The sequence below is a fragment of the Apaloderma vittatum genome, unplaced genomic scaffold (genome assembly GCF_000703405.1).
Source record: "Apaloderma vittatum isolate BGI_N311 unplaced genomic scaffold, ASM70340v1 scaffold36774, whole genome shotgun sequence".
NCBI lineage: Eukaryota > Metazoa > Chordata > Aves > Trogoniformes > Trogonidae > Apaloderma > Apaloderma vittatum.
In genome coordinates this window covers 1-19,092 of record NW_009711602.1, presented here as the reverse complement: position 1 = coordinate 19,092, position 19,092 = coordinate 1, and the positions used below count along the sequence as shown (strand labels likewise).

At 38.7% G+C, this 19,092-nt stretch overlaps 1 protein-coding gene across 1 annotated transcript in view; it reads left to right on the top strand.

Annotated features, from left to right (window-relative positions):
- The window catches only part of LOC104272637 (activin receptor type-2A-like), a gene marked incomplete at its 3' end in the record, with an annotated part of 14,713 nt that extends 901 nt beyond the window's left edge, over positions 1 to 13,812 (top strand). The window contains exons 2-6 of the mRNA XM_009867686.1: positions 3,857 to 3,916; positions 6,863 to 7,070; positions 9,244 to 9,353; positions 10,734 to 10,888; positions 13,702 to 13,812. Coding sequence (XP_009865988.1) covers positions 3,857 to 3,916; positions 6,863 to 7,070; positions 9,244 to 9,353; positions 10,734 to 10,888; positions 13,702 to 13,812 — 644 coding nt within the window. The remainder of the gene's footprint in view (positions 1 to 3,856; positions 3,917 to 6,862; positions 7,071 to 9,243; positions 9,354 to 10,733; positions 10,889 to 13,701) is intronic.
- Between the last annotated feature and the right edge of the window lie 5,280 nt (positions 13,813 to 19,092).

The following is a 19,092-nucleotide window of genomic DNA, read 5'->3' as shown; positions in this document are numbered from 1 at the left end:
ATTCTGTGGAATTAAACTTTTCTGGTGAGTATGGAGTGCTGTGTTACTTGTGGTAGATTTTTACCACCTTGTAATGCCTTCTCTTTGTTGGGGAGGGGATGTCTGACCAGTAATGTTGCTGAAAACTACCATGAGGTGAGTGTAGTCCCAAGGCTGTGCTTCAGAAAAATTAAACAATTCACAGAATCTTTCAAGCTTTTTTCCCCCCTACAAAATCATTAGACAGCAGATGAAAAAATTCTTCAGTTTTGTGCTGCTCACACCTTGCAGTGACAGGAATGGCATGTTTGAACTTGAAAACATCAGCCTGTGTTTTAGTGTGCTCCCTTGAAGTCAAGAAGTGTGAAAAATAGCATTTATCTGAACTTGAATTTCTAGAGATTCCCAGAGGATGACAATCTTTATTTCAGACACAGCCAGCTGATATCAGGTGTGCCATTATTGGCACCTTAATTTCTACCTAAAGAACATGGATGCTGCCTGACCCTTTTTCTCCATTTTCTGCCACGTGCTTTGCTCTGAAATGATTTTGGAAAACTTGGACACCAGAGGTCTTGGGTTTTTCCCCTGACTTTCTTAAATCCATTCTTAAATAAGATACTTGGAAGTACAAGGCAGAAAATGGAAGTTTTCTATAAAGTCCTATTATGATATTATTAATTTCTTCTAACAATAAATAAACTGCTTGGAGGAGCTGTGGGGAGGAACACATGCTGCAAGAGTAATTTCATCTTTTTTGTTTTGTTTTCCTCCTTGAGCAAGAGTTCGCTGAGATGCTGGTATTATGCCTCCTGCAGTGGCCTGTTTCTCAGTGTTCCACCTATCACAGTTTCCCCTTAATTCCATCTTCGTTAATTACTCAGATGTAGATGTTCCTTTGGATGGTACCATGGAATCTCTCAAACTGATAATTGAACGATGAGATTCCTCATCTTCACTTGCGTCCTTGTCCTGGAATTGTGTGACCTTACCCTTTAAAGATGCTTTCAAGTAGTTCTGCCACTAACATTTCTAAAAATGCAGATCTCTGAATACTGTAGCTCATTCTTAAAATTAATGAAAAGTTTAATAGACTCTCTTAAGTATTCTGGAGAGGTAATCAGAATTGAGTTCACAGTTTTATAGGTGCATGCGTTTCTTCAATGTGGCTAATTACTGAAACTTGAACTTTGAAAGGTCAAGTGGCCACTTTTGCGTAGGGATTTGCAGGTAGAGAGTTTCTTCTAACTTGGATGTTCATCAGATTTTCTCTTCCATGCGTTCAAAAATCTTAGTTCTTTCATGATTGCATCTTAACTCTGCGGTGTAGGTCATGTGTGGACAGTGCTTTGTAGCCTGAAGGGGAGTTTCTATTAAAAAAATTGCGCAAGTTGCACGATACCCAAGTCTGCCCAGTCTTTCTTACTAAAACTACAGGATTGCAGTGCCTTTAAATATTAAGTGGAACTTAACTGTAAAAATGTTGATGAGATTAGGAATATCATAGCGTTTTGGCCCATTGCTTACACATCAAAGAGAAACAGTAATCTACTCAAGCAGAGGACTGAGTTCTTTAAAAATGTTAGTTCTGTAGCTTACCTCAGGAAGACTGTTTAGTACTGGCTGTTTAATGCTGGAAAAAAAACTTATGAAAGGTCAAACTCCACCTTTCATTACCAGAGCACCAGCCTTTGGATCTGTGTCGGGGAGCAGCAAATACCATGTGTGCTGTCCGGTCACTTGTTTCCAATGTAAAATATATATGTTGCCCAATTCTTTTTAGAAAGTCTCTTAGATCCGGGAGTGAGATAGCTAACAGTTTTTCGAGTTGCCTAACATCAGAAGCAGAGGAGTGGTTTGATATATTGTCTATGCTGTGCTAGAATCTGTATTCACACTCACTTCTTAAAAAATCAAGACTTTTCTATATGTATGTGTGTATATATACATATAAAATCGCAACACCAAGTGGTTGTAGCAGTTGACTTTATAAACAAAACTATTTTCCGTATTGATACCTGTAAATCCAGAAGACACGTTTCTAGGAGAAAAGTGTTTGTTTTCTCGTTGCTGTGTCTCTAGCAAACAAGGGGTTTCAAGGAGCTTTTAACAGTTTAGTAGTGGAGTGATATTATTATCTTCCCTCCCTTTCTCAGTTGTACTTATCTGTAGATGACATTATTCTCCATAATTTCCACTACGTTTTGGAACCTGTGCACTTTTCAGAAATGTTCATCTCAGCTAGAGCACTTCATACTTCCATGGCAAATGCGTCTGTCCAATTTTGGCGAGGTGTGAACTGCAAAGAAATTGAAATATTTTGGATGCAGATGACGAAATTTCTGAGCAAATATAGGTTTACTGATAATCCCACATGTAGACACACCTCAATCAAACTACGATCTTGGGGAATTGAACAATACTGTTACAAAGAAGCTACCCTAAAACTTCTAAATTTTGCTGTAGGATCCATGCTTAGTTGCAAACTCATTTGGTTTTATATTTTAGGAAAAGAAACAAGTGTTTTATAGAACATCAGATCAATCTTAAAGCCTCTTTAAAAGCTGTTAAGTCTCACAGCCTTCTGCACAGAACTTTGGTGGCATTTCTCTGGTCTTTCCCAATGACTTTATGAAAAACTGCAATGGAGGCTTGGTGGAACACGCTGAAAAGAAGGATAATCAGAAACTAGTCTGAAAAGATAGGCACTGTGACAACAGTTCAGGTGATCTGTTACTTCACTGTCTTGTTTATCTTTCCTCCTCCTTGCATTGCTTAAGTTAATTGCTGTTGTGTTTGGACTTAATGAATGTACTTTAGCTCAGTTTATGTGAAGTACAGTCCTTGTTTGACCTGCAAGCATTGAGAACAATGGTAATAGGACTAATATTAGTCTAAAAATCAATAAAATATGTTTGGGGGACATACTGGTACATGTAAGGAGGACAGAATAGGTCCTCTCTGTTGTAACTCCGTTTGCTTGCTAAGGTTGAAAATAACCTCTTTATTTTTTCCTTTGGGAAACACTCCCCTGGGTGTTATCAGAAGAAATACAGGATGATAAAAACCTGCTTCCTGCTTGCAGGAATATCACATCTAGGCCTTTTAATGTATGTCTACTTGTAGTCTGTTCTTAGATGTGTTTGTGGGCCTAGCAAGCGTATAGGAGATCACAGTGGAAACAAATAGAATAACATATATGGACACGTACTTGAAAAACGCACATACACAGTAGCTGAGGTTTTTTTTCAGGATGCTAGTTTTATTTATGCTGCATTTTCTGTCCATTTTTGCTCCTCTAGAACAGCACATTGCAGTTGAAATCTTAAAGCGAGTGAATGGGCTGTTCTGTCTGTGAAGTAACTCATCTCGTGCAGTTTCTGTGGGGCTTCAGCTCAACTAGTTTGTTCTAATAAACTTCTCCATTCCTTATACGTTGACAGGTCGCACTGCTCGGAATGAGTTCAAATTAATCTTGAGCATAAAATACAGTTTAAGTCACCTTTTCACTATGCAGATAGGTAGCTGCCACACCGAACGTCACCCTTTCGTGATCGCCTTTCAGATTTCTTATCGAAAATGTCATGCAACCGTTCCTACTTTACAGACCAATATGGTTGTGTTGCTCAGTTTCAGGTTTATTAAATAAAACTAGATGGTAAAATCCCAGAAGTTTATATCTCCCTCCTCCGGGTAGTATGTAGTGGTATCTGTAATAGGGAATTCATATTTCGTCCAGTATCTTCTTCCAGTAATCCCTTTCTAAATTAGGGCTGTGCTATATAGTCTTGCTTACTAGCTCTGCATAAATTTCATTGTTTGCCCCTTTTTTTCAATTAAAAACCCCCAACTTGCTAGCTTTTTCTTTTCTTTTCAGGCATTCATATAGTCTTTCTGCTTGAAAAAACGGTAGCCAGTCCTTCAAATTCCTACGAAGGTGAGGTTTTCCAGACTGCACATGTGCACCCTAATAAAACTGCTCTCTGTACTGCTAACAATTACAGTGTATCCTGTATTAACAGTTCAGAAGTTCACTAGCAAATGCTGGTTTTCTTTTCCTGCTGCAGCTGTTGTGGCTGAACACGAATGTATAGTGGTACAGCAGCACGCTAACTGCAATATGATAACAGCATCTATTAAACGTGATCTGTCTTAACATGCCAAACTAAACTCTTATTACATACTTGAATATTATTTACTCTTGTAGTGTGCCTTTCTCTTGGAAGCTTTCAAACTTCAATCTGTAGGATACTCCTGGTGCTTTGCTCACGGCTGCTTTCCACAGCAGCGTTTTGCCTTTGGAGATTCAGGAGTAGGTTTCCTGAGGACCTGCCAGTTTGACGTGAAAACAAATTGTCAGCACTCAAAATTGGGTGTAGGAGTTTGATTATAGACATACGATGCCTAAACTGGGACCCAAATAAATTAACTTTTGTTGTAATTGCCAGCTGCCCTTCTCTAGGAGTTTGATCCCTGGGGAGCGGGAGGCAGAGCTGGTTCTCAGCAGATGTTGCCGTCGTGCAGCAGGCTCAGCGCTACCGCCTTCGTGTGGTTCCTCTTCTCCTCTTGCTTCCACCATGCATTTCTGCTTGGAAAGATTAGTCTGAGATTGTCCTGGTATGTTTGACCAGACCTATTGGGAATGTCTGCTCAGCCCCAAGAGAAGGTACTAAGGTCAGATGCTCCGCTCAGATCTAGAGTCACTAACTGGCCAGGTGAGTAGGCTGAACTGTCTTCTGTTTCTGAGCATATTAGTGAGTAAGGAAACCTGACCACAGAGTAGATATGTATAAGGAGAATAATTGTGCGAAGTTAATTCTATGGTAGTTTCCGAATTTCATCCAATTTGGTTTGCCTAGGGTCCTTCAAAGCTAGACTTGGCAGCAGAAGAAAAGGAATGGCACGTACGAGAGAAATCCAGGACTTCTGCTTTATTGCACTGACAGAACCAAATTGTTCAATCTGTTGTCTCATCTGTTTTTTGCCATAACTGGGAGTTGTAAAGGTCAGGCCAACGCAGCACAAAGAATATAATAGTTAACATGCTGCATCTCGCAGTGTTACCAGCTGGCTAGTGCCTTTCTCCCATTGAACATCCAGGCTCTTTCCCAAAAAGCGTAAGCAGTGTCCTCGGCCTATTTTGGGAATGCGTCAAAGTCAGAAGTTTCTGAAGGTGGTTACTGTGGGATGCCCAGCATGGTCGGTGCTGCTCTCCACTCGTCCTGTGCAAGAGGGCTGCAGTGATTTTTCTGTTTGAAATAATTTGAATTGCCCTGAGAGGTGCAGCTTTTCTTGTTCCTCTCTGTTTACCAACAAAAATCACCTTACTGTTGGTTTTGTGTGTTGGAGGAGGTGTTACATGATGGAAGCTTCCACCAGCATACCAGTCACCCTGACCCCCACCTCTGCCACTGTTGGGTAGAGGGCTTGGGTGATGAAGATTTTTATCCAACAAAAGAAGTCCGGACGGTAGCTGCTCTGCTTGTTATAGCCTTGTGTAGGAGAAGTATGAGTATGGCTACAAGGCAGTAGCTGCGCTATCAAAATTATTGCAACTATACGTGCGTGAGGGTGGCAATGAGCGATACAAAGAAATGTATATGAAACACTCTGCCGTGGAAGACCTTTCCTGTTGAAGTCAGATCGTCAACACGATTTCTAAGGTACCTGTCCCTCTGGAAAATACCAGATGGGTGCACAGGCAAAGTAAACGTGATTTTTTTATTATTTTTTTTTTTTTTTTTTTTTTTTTTGTCTGGACCCTTCCTCAGTTTTTTGAAGTGAGTCCTCTGACTCTAGCTCTTCGACCCCCCTCTCTGTTTTGTCGTGTTTTTACCATATTAAGAGACGAAGCTTGCATAAAGAGTAACAAAACACTCTTGGCAATATTTGACAAGATAAAAACAGAAGTAAAAGGCAGTTCTTCTTCCCTTCCTGTATTTTTATTAGCAGTTTTATGTCCTAACAACCCTTTAGCTTTGCAGAAAGCAGACTGGTGCTTCGCATCACCTTGAAACTGTGAAGTGGGCTCCACGTGAGGTGCCTCTGTTAATAGTTGTTGGGTTTTGCTGTCGGTTGTTTGTAGGCATCAGGGCGTCAATTACATTTGTAATTTAAAAGACAAAAACCGAGTTCAAAATTGAGAACTTCGATCCTGGGCCTTTCTGGAGCTCGGTTATCGAGTTATGCCAGAGATTTAACGTCTTTTGTGGTGCAGCTGATTGACCGGGGGGGACCACCCAGTGAAAAAACCAGCACTGTCCTCGGAGATTAGGGACTGTTGCCTCACACCTCTCGGTCCCGATTCCAGTTGCTCGCTTGGCAAATCAGGGTGACATACAAGATACTATTTTAGCATCGTGTGTCTCGTAGCTTCTTAACACAAAAGCGCTGAAGTGTATCGCAGATGAAAGCTAGGGGAAGAGAGGTTGATGGTTTAAAACTGAATTTATTAGGTGGGTTTAGGTTTCTAAGATGTACTAACTGCTCTTCTGGCACATGTAACAAGAAGCAAAATGCCTTTTTGGTAAATTCTGTTAGCTCAGGCTTCTTTTTCGGCTAATAGTATAACTAAATCTTCACTGTTTCATATTTAAAATCTGTTCTGCTGCTGTTCAGGGAAAGGTATTGCCATAACTTGTTCTTTATTTCTTCAAATCTCGGTAAGTCGTCCAAGTGACTGTTTGACTTAAGATCTTTGTTTTATGTTTCAACGTTTACTTGGAATGCTTGTGAACTTTAAATAATTCCTTTATTAAAAAATGGAGGGGAGAGGGCATATTGATGCAGACAATGCATGATATTTCAGTACATCCTCGTTTTGACTGTATGTCTCATCCTCCAGAATGCTGTTTAATTGTGATTTACTTTTCACTCCTAAAAGGTGCCATACTTGGCAGATCAGAAACACAAGAGTGTATCTACTACAACGCTAATTGGGAAAAAGATAAAACAAATCGCAGTGGTATCGAACCTTGTTATGGTGATAAAGATAAAAGGCGACACTGTTTTGCTACATGGAAGAATATTTCTGGATCAATTGAAATTGTGAAGCAAGGTTGCTGGCTAGATGACATCAATTGTTATGACAGGTAAGTGAGTTTTCGTATGAATTTTATTTGCAATTTTAAACTATTTTGCCCATTTATAATTTTTATACATTCCCCCTTCAGCAAACATTACTTGAGACAAATGATAATAATACAGTAGTCTTGGAATAGTAATCTTGTTTTTACATGCACACACATGCTTTTTTTTACCCCCCCTTCCTTTTTACCTATATTTAGAGATGTGACTTCATCTAAGTACTTTGTCTTGTTTGCAGAATAGCATGTTTTACCTTCTCTTATTTACTTATTATCTATTAAAAAACAGGTATTTAATCTCTTTTAGGCTGTTAATAATAGATTTTGCTAATGAGTTGTTACGGCCAAACAATGTAAATATAATTAATGAAATCAGAATGTAAAATTTTATAGTTCACTTTTCCAAAGTCTTTGGAGTAGGAAAGTCAGAACTCTGCTTCTGCTTTTCACCTAGAAGTGGGAGTACTTTGCTGATTTATTAGAAGACTCACCTCGGTGGCAGCTCTAAGAGGCACTGAATATTCTAAGATTCCAGGTTGTGGGTTTTTTTAAATAACAGATGGTCTAGCAAGTACCCGTGAGCAGTAACAGCAGGACTTGGGGTTTGCTAGATATTGGCTGAACAAAGGTCGTGACTCTCCTAAGAAATGGTATTACAGTTTTTTTGAAGTACAGTTTTAGTTGACCAAAGCATTATTGTTTGGAAAGGTAGAGAGATAAGAAAACAAATACATAAAAACATACAAAGAAATTATTTTTAGCAATATTTTAGAATTTTTTTCTGTGTTGCTGAAATGTTGAGTGAGCAGAAGTCATTATAGTCATTTGTACCAAAGAAAGTTGCCCCCCACACTACGATGTTTTTTTCTCCTTTGAATGACACTTTAAAGCGAAGTTGAACAATAGTTCTGATTTATCTGTTCCTCAGAGAAGCAGCAAAGCGTCTGCAACCTTCCCTGCTCAGCATGACTAAAATTCAGCTGTGCTGGAAGGCGAAGGACAATTTAGAGAAATGTTATTTGATGCTACTAGTATCTGGTAACTGTAAGTCACTCGGGTTGGGAAGGTGTTTTTGTTTGTTTTGTTGTTATTTTTAATCCGCTTATAGTTGTAGCTTTGCAGAAGAAATGGAGGTACCTACAATTTCTGAACTAAGTTTGTTTCTAATAAGTGTTAAACCTCTACAGATCCTAGTTCTGCTTCTATCCTAGAATTGTTATCCCAGTGGGTCCACATGTATCTTTTGACCAGTCTAAAAAAAGTTTGGTGTTAAGTTCTCCCTTGAGCAAAGAAAAAAATAAAATGCAGAAAGGACAGTAAGGAAATAGTTGAAAGCTGAATAAAGATTTGTCTGGCTTTAAGACCTCATTAACTGTAACTTGGCATAAGAGTGCGTGCTGGTGTGTTTGTCTAAAATATCCATTAAGGAAAATCTTATCTCTGGGAATGAAGAGTGTTTTACTGAACAGGGAGTTCCAGTATGATGAACTCCAAAAACCAGCAGATTAAGAACATCAAAGAATAGAAGTTTTATGGAAGTCACAGTGCAGTGTAACTCTAATAGCTGGTTCTATAAAATAACTCTGATTTTTGAAGATGAACCCAAAGCTTCTTTGACAGTCCTCAGCTGTATTTAAAATGCTCAATGATTTCGTCATTGTTTACGAGTTCTTCTCTTTCTGCTGTCACATTGTCTTCTGCATGACACCTGGGGTTTTTTTACCTGACTTGAGTAGTTTCAGCTTATTCATTTCAGCTTATTTGATCCTTTCCTGTAGAAATTCTTTATATTTTTTTATTAAAACTAAAATAAAATATTTTAAAATTCTCCTTCCCACTTATATCCAATCCATGCAACCCTATGCTGTCAGCTTATGGTTAAAAACTAACTATTTGATCATTTGTTTGTCCTATTTATTTTCTACATCCTGAACTGTTCTTCAGTATCCTTTTGGTGGTTTTCTTTGTCTTAAAAATAGCAAAAATATGCTGCCTTGGTTTTAATGATATCTCATTGCAATATAAAACCCCAAAATCTTGTTTCTTATTTGGTTAGTATGTTATCCTGGATGGTTTAATGCACTTGAAATTTTAAATATGGGCATATGTTTCCTCATGAACAGGAAAAAAACAAACAAAGCACTTAAGATTGATAATTTTTTATTATTATCTTTCCTAGGAATGATTGCATAGAGAAGAAGGACAGCCCTGAAGTGTTTTTCTGTTGTTGTGAGGGCAACATGTGCAATGAACGCTTTTTCTATTTTCCAGAAATGGAAGTCACGCAACGTAAGTTAGTCTGAACGCGTTTACAAAGAAACTGCTTAGCAGAGTTCAGAAATATTAAATATTGTGCATGTTCAGGAGATAAGACTTTTCAAAATATTGTGGTCAGTGTTTCCTGCCGGAAGGTTTTCGATTCCCAGATGACAGAGCGCCGTGTGTGTTCACAGAAAAAGCCTAGAAAATTGCCAGTTTGTGTCTTCAGTTGTGCCAGGTCTCCGCACAGAAGCAATTTAAATCGATAAAAGATACTTCAGACCTTTTGCGAGGGTGAGAAGTAAGGATAATCTGAAATAATTGGCTGTTTTAAGATTCAGAAGTTACTGTCAAATCTTACCTTAATCGTACAGTTAAGCTTCTGTAAGGGTCTCTAAGTCATCAGGCTAAAAGCCGTATCAGCCTTTCCTGCACGTACTGTCCTGTGAATGCTCCTCTTCTTGAAACAGCACTTTCGCTATTTCTTTAAACTAATTGAACCTTTGAGTTTCTCTGTAAATTGACACAGTAACCTTTTAAAAACGGGGGAGGAATTGCCTCCCGGGTTACAGAGAAAATCAACTAGCCAGCCTTAGCAAATAATTGTGTTAAAAAACAATAACTAAAAGATTATTTGATTATTCTTGCATATCTTCTTCCAGTCAAGAATCTAATCTTTGTTGGAAAGCTGAATAATGTTAATAACTGAACTGAAAACAGCAAATGTCTCATGTACCAAATGGCCAGAGGAAGTTTCTCTTGAAATTAAATAACATTTTCTATGAGATTAAAATAGCCTTTGTTGAGCCAAGAGAGCTACCCTTGTCATTTTTGTCAGTGATACTGCTAAGGCAATAACTGGCATTCTTCTTCACTCTCATGAAACCTCTTTTGCCCCAGGGCTCTGTGACTGCCCCCGGACCAACTGCCTCAGAGGCTGGGCTTCTTTGGAACCTTTTGAAGTGTCTTCAGCTTGGAGAACCTTTACTTTTTTCAGCGAGTCAGCAATGCATAGAAACCTTGGCACGTTACTTCTGGCCTGTTCTGCTTATTACTGCCATCTTATTGTATTGCTTTACAGAGACTAAACCCCTGTATTGATTCTTTTTTTTTCATTCATTAGATGATGGTGTTCTGGCAATCTTTTCAAAATACGGAGTTCTCTTACACATTGTAGATAGGTGGAGCTTGAAAGCACAAAACAGTTAGATGTGCTGATGCATAAATCCAGGGATCTAAGTTACTTCTGTGCTTTCCAAAATGCTACCTTTTAAATTATGTATCCGCTTATATGAGAGTATGCTATTTAATCAGTTATTGCCAGCCTGTTGTGCTGGTTGCAGGAGTTTTTGAAAAATTAGGATGCTAGATGTTTCTTAAAAGCTATGTCCTTTTTATTTATTCCTTTAGCAACTTCCAATCCTGTCACACCTAAGCCACCTCTGTTCAACACGTTGCTTTATTCATTGGTGCCTATAATGGGAATCGCAGTGATTGTGCTCTTTTCATTTTGGATGTACAGACATCACAAGCTAGCGTATCCTCCAGTACTCGTTCCAACCCAGGTAAGTCGCTGCATTGTGACTGTGCTTGTGGCTTGTTTTGGGTGGTTTTTGAATGGTCAAACTGTTTTCTGAAGAGCAGAGAACGGGGTGTGCATCTACCACGTGCCTGAAGTCTTCTTTTACTTTCCTGGTTTGGATGTGCTAACGCTCTCTGGCTGCAAAAGCAGAAAACTAAGCTTTGTTTAAATTGTCTTATCTCCTATAATTAATTTGTATTTGATGAACGTATGAGCAACTCCTTAACGTTTTTATGCATCTGCCTGTCTGGGAGGAGGAGAACTAAACATGGAGCTTCAGCTGGCAAGGGCGCGGTGTTGCTGGGAAGTGGGTGCTCCCACATACTGGAATGGACCAAGTGTCTGCCAGCTGTGTGCAGCTGTGCTCAGGTACTTAGGCCTGAGCTTTAGGTAATGCTTAGCTTAAAAATAAAGCAGAGGTGCTAACTCCTAAGGGCAATTTGCAGCGAGTAGAAAATAGTAACTAGTAGGAGCTTAAGTATTTTTTTAAAAGCGTGGAACTGAGGTACAGGTATTAGTTAAAGGGAATATAAAGAAAATCTTCAGTTGAAGCCTAGTTCCAGGGCTTAGCTCAGCTCGTGGCCTTATCTTTTCCCTCTTCCTTGTTTATGTATCTTGTGTTTTGTCTTAAAATGTTTCAGTTTTAGCAATGTTTGTATTTTACTTGGAGAGTGATCTCCAGATTTGAAATGTAAACTGGCTGTGTTGCATCACAACAAACTTTTTTTTTTTGGCTGCATGTGCATAGTTGTCAGGCTCCAGCCTGATTCTGTAGGTGTAACTAATATTAATACTAGAATTTGTCTTCCTTCAGTTATGTCTAGAGATACAATTGAGGTTGGAGTGCCTTTATGAAAAGAGTTTAAGATGGCAAACTCCTCAGAAAGACGTACAAATTGTGGTGGTAGAAGCAGAGAGGCAGGCAACAAGGGTCCCACAACACTTGAGTTTGTACAGCAGGGATTGAACCTGAGCTTCCCAACTCAGAGCAGTGACCACTCAGAACACATTCTCCCCTATAATAATGATAAAATGATGGTGCTATTTATGGTTAAATAAAATTAAAATGCTTGTTACTTTGGGTAGTTTTTAAAAGATTTGAATATATTTGCCTTGTACTGTCAGCTTCTGCAATGTTTTCAGTTTGACTGTTTTCAGTTTGACTGGTGTTCCAGAAAGCAGCATTGCCCGTGGTTGATAAATAAAATTGTTTTAGTTTCAGTTTCCTAGTAATAGATAAGGAAAATTTAAGGAGAGGCAGTGGGCATATGTTCTTGCCAAGTGAAAAGAACATAATTTAGAGGAAAAAAGTATGTTTCATGTCCTTGCAGAAAGTATTGCAGATCCTCAAACTTCAGGCAATCTGTTAGCGTAATTATTTCATCCATCTCAATTTTTATGTGTTTGAGACTTTACATCAACCTCGTAGTCTTCACTGTAAGATCAAATTCATAACTGCTCATTGTGCAAATAATTTCAATATGTTATTTCCTTTCTAGAATTAAAAAGGAGGAATGGATAAAGTGATAGATCACATTTAACATTTGCTTGTTTTTCTATCAAGAACTTAAATTTTTATGTTCTTCCTCCTTTTTATTGCAGTTCTTTTGCTTGCATGTTTTGCATTTGGTACAGGAGTGGACACGTCATAAATTTTTAATAAATAGGGTAATGACCTGTTTTGTTAATGCTCAGATTGTATCTACTGGCATAAGTATATGTTGGTGCTTGAGCTAGTTATGGCGTAATAACATTTTCTTATCTTGCGGTGAATAGGTATTAAGGTTTGATGTAGAAAGTCAGGAAAAGCTACTTCTGCCTGAAAACCTACATGAATTTATTATGGAAATAGTATGTATAAATACTTTCCCATATGTGGCAGAGTTGTATTTCCCACTTCTAAATTTGATTACAGCTGATTTAACAGGAGGCAGAGGGAGGAGGAAGAGAAGGAAAAGTATTAGTAATTTTATAACCAAGAAACAAACATTTAAATATTTATGAAATTAATATATTCTATGTAATAATTAGGGCATGAGTAGAGTTTGTGGGCAAATGGAGTATTTTTTAAATCTTTATGTAGCAGATGGTAAGAATGGGTTGATCAGATGTATAGCACATACCCACTAGAAAACAGGGATTTCTCTGTAGGAGATACAGAGAGAAGTATCGTTTTACTCCCAGGAGGTCATGGGGAGGACTGAGGTGCAGGACACTCTGGTGTACTAATCTTTCTCTCAGTAGAAATTAAAGAGTTGATGAGGAATAAGCAAAAGATAAAAATGAAGGAAACACTGAAGAATGAGAAATTTTTGAAGAATTAGAAGGTGTAAGTAAATAAAAACTGAGAGAGCAAAAAGCAAAAAAAGAAACCAAAAAACTGTTTGGAATATTTCAGGAAAAGGAAGAAACATGCCCAAAGAGATTTTTGAACCTGTAGTGAAATAAAAAGGACAAACATCCGAGAAAATACCAATAACTTCACTTTCTTTTGAAAGAAAAATTTTCTAGTGGTGCGTAGGTACATACAGGCGTCAGGCAGGCAGTGCCTACACAAGCTGAGCTCAGATGGCAGCTCTCTGCATTAACTTCACTATATATTTCCTCTGAATATACAGATAATTACTTTACAGTTTCACGTAGCAGAATTAATTTCTACATTTGGCTTATGATTGGAAAGCCAGTGATATTTTTGCTTGCTCCTTATGTGTTTCATTCCTGATGTCTTTCAGATATTTGGGTCGAGAGGTCAAGGGGGTTACTAGAGCAGGTAACTGGTGAGACTTTCCTTGGCAGTATCGCCATAGTCAGGAGTGCCCAGCAGGTCCCGAGACACGTGTCCGGACAGCTGCGGTGGAGCTGAGTTCTGAGGTGCTGCGGCCAATGCAAGGACCTGTCCTCGCTCCCGTTAGTCTTAGCTCATGAACTTCTTTGCCTCCTGGTTGTGCTCTGAACTGTACGCCTCACTTTGTGGGAGGATACTGTCTAGTGAAAGCTGCAAATCTTATAAAATCTGTTCACTCTTGAATTTCTTAGATGAGTTCTCGACGAATACAAGTTTGCTAAATACATACGTGTATAAGTAAAATGGTTTGAAAGAACTGTTTCACTTGTTTATATTTGATTTAATCACGCAGCAAACATATTCATAGGTCTGATCAAATTTACAAAAAAATTAATTGGTTTCTTATGTCTGTGTCCCTGTAAATCTGAATCTGTATATTTTTTTCTGTAGAGTTACTGTCACCTGGCTAATTTTGCTCATGAGCACCAGGCCTGCTGAAAATGAAATGCCACGGTCTTTGTGACTCTGGTTAGGTGTCTTCTGGGTTTCCCCCACCGTGTCCTACTAATATTCCTTATGGAGATCCGAGTGCGGATGGCAAGGAGTTGATGTGTTTTGCTCATTTAACTTTTACATCTCTTGAGCTCGGGCCAGAGTTGTCAGTCAATGCTAATTACAACTGTGGTGTTACCACTCTGTCATAGGACCGTAACCTATTTTATGGCATAACTGACACAAGTAACACTTTTTGGTTTTTATCAGTTCACTGTGTGAAGAGAGATTAACCTCTTGTACTTTTTTGTTGAGTTGCCTGAGTTATGAATATCCTACTGGATCACAGAGTTGCCTTTTTTTTTCTCTTTGCTTTTGTGTTGTTTTTAAAGTAAGAGTCATATGTTGAGAGGGCTGCAAAAAATGCTTTACAGATTCACATAATGTCTTCGTAACCCATTTTTGTGCTTTCCTGTGAAGCGTTTGAAATTACTTGGGTCAAAGATGCTTCCTGTTTTTAATCGCTTAAGCACAAGAAAGCCCTGATCTTGGCCTGTTTGATGTTACCAGAAATTTTAAAACTCAAGATGGATAGATTCTGTCTAGTAGAGTGTCCAAGGGTAGTTGCTAGGAATTACCATTTCTTTCTCTCCTCAGAGCAGATGATTACATAGTTGTATTTCTCAACTATGTCTCCTGCTTTTAACCTCCTACTTGTCACTTGCTTTTCGCTCAGTATTCCCTATATTGAGCACAAGTCTCATGTGCTTCGTTTTGTTTTTTATTATTTTCTAGTTTTGCCTGTAGTGGATGAACCTGACTGGTCCTATACATATAGAACATTCCTTGTCTTCAAAATCAGGTGCTCTCTGAACCAAAAATCAAGAATAATTGAAGGCCATATGTCCTATATCAAGAGACACTGATCTTATCCCTCTGGTCTCAAAAGATCTGGGGGTTTTTAGGCAAAAAATTGTGGTTGGTATGGCTCCTTCACTACCCTACCATGATAATTTTTCTTCAGCGTATCTTTTCCTGAAGACACCCAAGTCCATTTTTGTAGCTGGTTTTGATATTTCGCTTTCAGCTGTAAGAAATTAGAATTGGAAATGGTATCGTGGAACACGAGGTGAATAATGAAGAAGGAGAAAAATCTCGAGCAGTGGTCGATGCAGGACTTACTCTGCACTTCTGACTGGGGGTCTGACTGTATGTCTAGCAGTGGAAAAAACAAACTTGGTGTTGGAAACTAACAGAAAAAGAACATAAACCAAGCGCTGCTGTTTGCTGCAGGTTTTCACCTCAGACATGTGGTCTAGGCTGCCAGAGCTGTGCCAAGGAGTTTGGTGAGAGCATATGTGTAACCTGAATGGTTTGTTTCCAAAAAAGTATAAAAACAATTAGTAGTGGGAAGGGTTTATGGTTGGCATTGGAAAAGATTTTTCATTTCTTGTTTTTATCCTCAAAATTACCGTTTTGCACATCAAATAAACCACCTGGTGAACTTAAAAGTTCTGGGATAATCTGTATCCCTGTGATATGCAAGGAAAAATTCACAATTGGCTGCTGAAGAAGAGTGAAGAAATGAATGAAAGTGTTCAGGTTTTTTCCATGTTTGTCTTCCAGGCATTTTTTTTTCCCCCTTGTTCCTATGGATATTTTAATAGGAACATTATGAAACTTGAGAAATGAAGAATAAGAAAGGGAGAGGTATTTTTACAAGGACTTATTCCAAGCCTAGGAAGATTAATAGCTCCTTGAATCTGTGGAGGAGAAGCCAGGTGCTTATATGAAATGGGAAGAAGAGATTGATCAACAGACAAACAAAACCCCCAAAAAACTCAAGCAAACAAAAACCAAACTAACAAAAATCAAACCCAACCCACAAATATAGGGGTACTGTGAGAATGCAGTAGGAAATTTATTAATAGATAAGGATTCTGAAGCGTGTAGTAATAATTTGTAACTGTGGGTTTTGGTTTTTTCTTTTTTATTTATGGGCTATTGTAATACAAATATTTCCTTAAAATCTTTAACGTAGGGAAGAATTTGTATGGCGAATAATTGAAAACCAAATACATGGGGATCCATGTTTTCTCAGTGCTCAGTATGCAACCAGACATCCACACCTTTGGTTCTAAATTTTGACAGCTTTAAAAAAAAATAATTTAAAAGTATTTTCCTGAATTCTTAGTTTGCCTTCAGGATGAGTGATCTCCATTTAAATCATAAACGCAGCTGTATTTTTATATAAAAAAAATTCAGGAGATGAGAGAATACAAATCCAGATTTACTGTATTTTACCTGAATGGCAGCCTTAAAGGGAACTTCGTAATTAACACACAGCTAAAACACATTCCAATATATTTCTGTAGTAACTTCCATGTTACTCTTTGCTTTTGCACTGATTCAAGCACACCATTGGTCTGTGCTTCCAATGCTATTATACCTTATTTTCCTGGCTTGTAAAAAGTTGGTTTAGTTTTAGGATTAGGCGTGTGCAGAATGGATCCAAGAGGCCGATGTGAGCCAGTGTGTCTCCCTCTGATGAGCCTGGGCGTCAGCAGCACATTGTGTCTTATTCTTCCAAAAGTTGCTTTCCCATGCATGCATTTAACCACTGACAGGATGCCGAAGGCTTTTACAGCGCTATATTTAATTCACCTTGAGGAATTTTTCTCCATCCTTCATTCATCGTAAACAATAATGTTCAAAATCATCTAAGTTATCAAGACCACATTTAGATTGTAGTCCTAGTGCTTTGGAAAGTCATAGGAAGGCTGAAATACCGAACTTGGTCAAGTCTGCAGACAGGCACTCTGGCTTAAGGAGCTTTTTAATAACTTTCCTTAAGAAATTTCTTTAATGAATTTTAGTTTGCTGCCTGTGCTCAGATAAGCTCCCCTGAATGTCTTTCAGCTAATTCTTTATATCACTCAGTGGACGAGAATTAGACATTTCACAAGGTATACAAACGCAACTTGTTCTACCTTGCATTCCCCAAAAAGGTTGACTGCAGGTGAACACGCAGATGTTCTATATAGGCACTAGTTAGGAACAGTGACGGAATTAGTGCAATAACTTTATAACACAATAATTTGCATTTATTATGAGCACCATGGTTATGAAGGTTTTTATGACATACTTCAAGTTCAGAATATTTGTGGATAGCCCAGATTCTGGAAGAGGCCACAGTACTTGGATTTTTATTTGGTCTAATTGGTTACAAGTATCGCGATAGTTTCCCTAATCCCTGATAAAACGTTTGGACGCAGTTTTCAGGCAGTATAAATAGGCAGTTAGTGTGTTTATATGTGTATATGTCTATGTACGTGGTAGCTGTTTGGAGGTGGTGCGTGTTAATTGCTGCCAGTTTTTACTTAAGATTTTATTAATTCCTGAAATAAGAAAGTACATACTAGCATTTCTGGAATAGCCTGATATTGCTTAAACCTGTGGTACTTGCATTTCTAATGGAAAGTCTGAGGTGGTGATCTGTAGGCTGAAAGGGGAAGAACAGTGATTTTTAAAATCAGAAGGTGTATGATATGCATAAATCTTTCTTGGAAAATTTTCGTGTATGTCTAATTTATTAGTGTTCAGGTGGGGGAGAAAGCTAATCCCCTTAGAGTAGTGAGAGGCATGGGGGAGGACTCTTTATTTCTCAGAATTTCATGTTTGCAGTTTCTCATTGTGGTAAGAGCATAAAGGTGTTGGATTCGTGTATCTTTTTTCCTTATTTCTGTGGAATTTGCATAATTCTTAAGAGCTGGAGAATTATAATAGCAAAGAGGCCTGACAAAATGACTGATAACTTTTTTTCTTTTTACAGCCACGGGAAAGACATTTATTGAATAACTATTTCTTACAAACAATGGTTTTTAATTTCTTTACCAGTTATTGTCCTTTGATTCCTTGAGTTAGAAATACGAGTACATAGAGGTGTTTCTATTATGCTGTTCATCAGCTTCGCACATTGAGTACTACTTCTATTTTGCTTGGCTGCTGTTTTGGGCAGAGGAGTGTGGGAGGCCTGGAGGAGGAATTTCTTTCAGTCCCTGTGCACGGGGCGTGCCTGGAGTTGCAGAATCTTACTTGTAGTTTTCCTAAGTGCACGTGGAATAGCTGTCATCCTACAGGAACCACCAGCTCACGGAGATTTGAAGGTAAAAACGACCAGCTACTCTGAAAACCAGCTCAAGGGTTTGTTGTTCTAGCTTAAGTGTGAGGTTTTATTTTTTTCCCCTGCTTAGGAAATGCCCCAGGATGTTGCAGTACCCCTGCAAGAATCTGTGCTGGGTTCTTGGGGTGGGTGTTATCCTCCTCTCTGGTACTCTGCTTGGACTCCAGCATTCCGTCGTGCTCTGTTACAGTATTTATAAATCTGACTCCCAGCTAATCTGGACTTCAAGAAACACTTCAGCCCTTCTATTATTAATTACTCAGATAACGCCGAGTGTCTGCTAGGCAGTTCCCGAGTGCAGGGAAGAGCCTCTTGCTGGGCCTCGGTGCTCTTGTGGCATCCTGAGGGCGTAAGGGCAAAGGGGGAAGAAAAGGATTGTTGCTGTTACGGGGCAGCCAAATACCCCACGTGTCTGAACTTCATGCTCTTGCAACATCTGTGTGATCAGATTCTGAAAGGACGAGGAAAAAGGCTGAGGCAGAAAGTACCAGGGGAGAAGCGGAGGTGCCTTCAGTGCTTCTCTGCTTGAACGAGATGTTTCCATTAAAAATAAAAAAAATAGTAATAAAAAAGTAGAACAGAAGAACAGGCAGTTTGTGTCTTAAAATACGTTAAGTTTCAGAAGCACAAAGGGTTTTTATAACAGATTTCATTCCACAGCCTGTGAACACCCATGCCTCACTGGAAGAACCTTCAGTACCTTAACCTGCTGCTCAGCTGCTGCCTC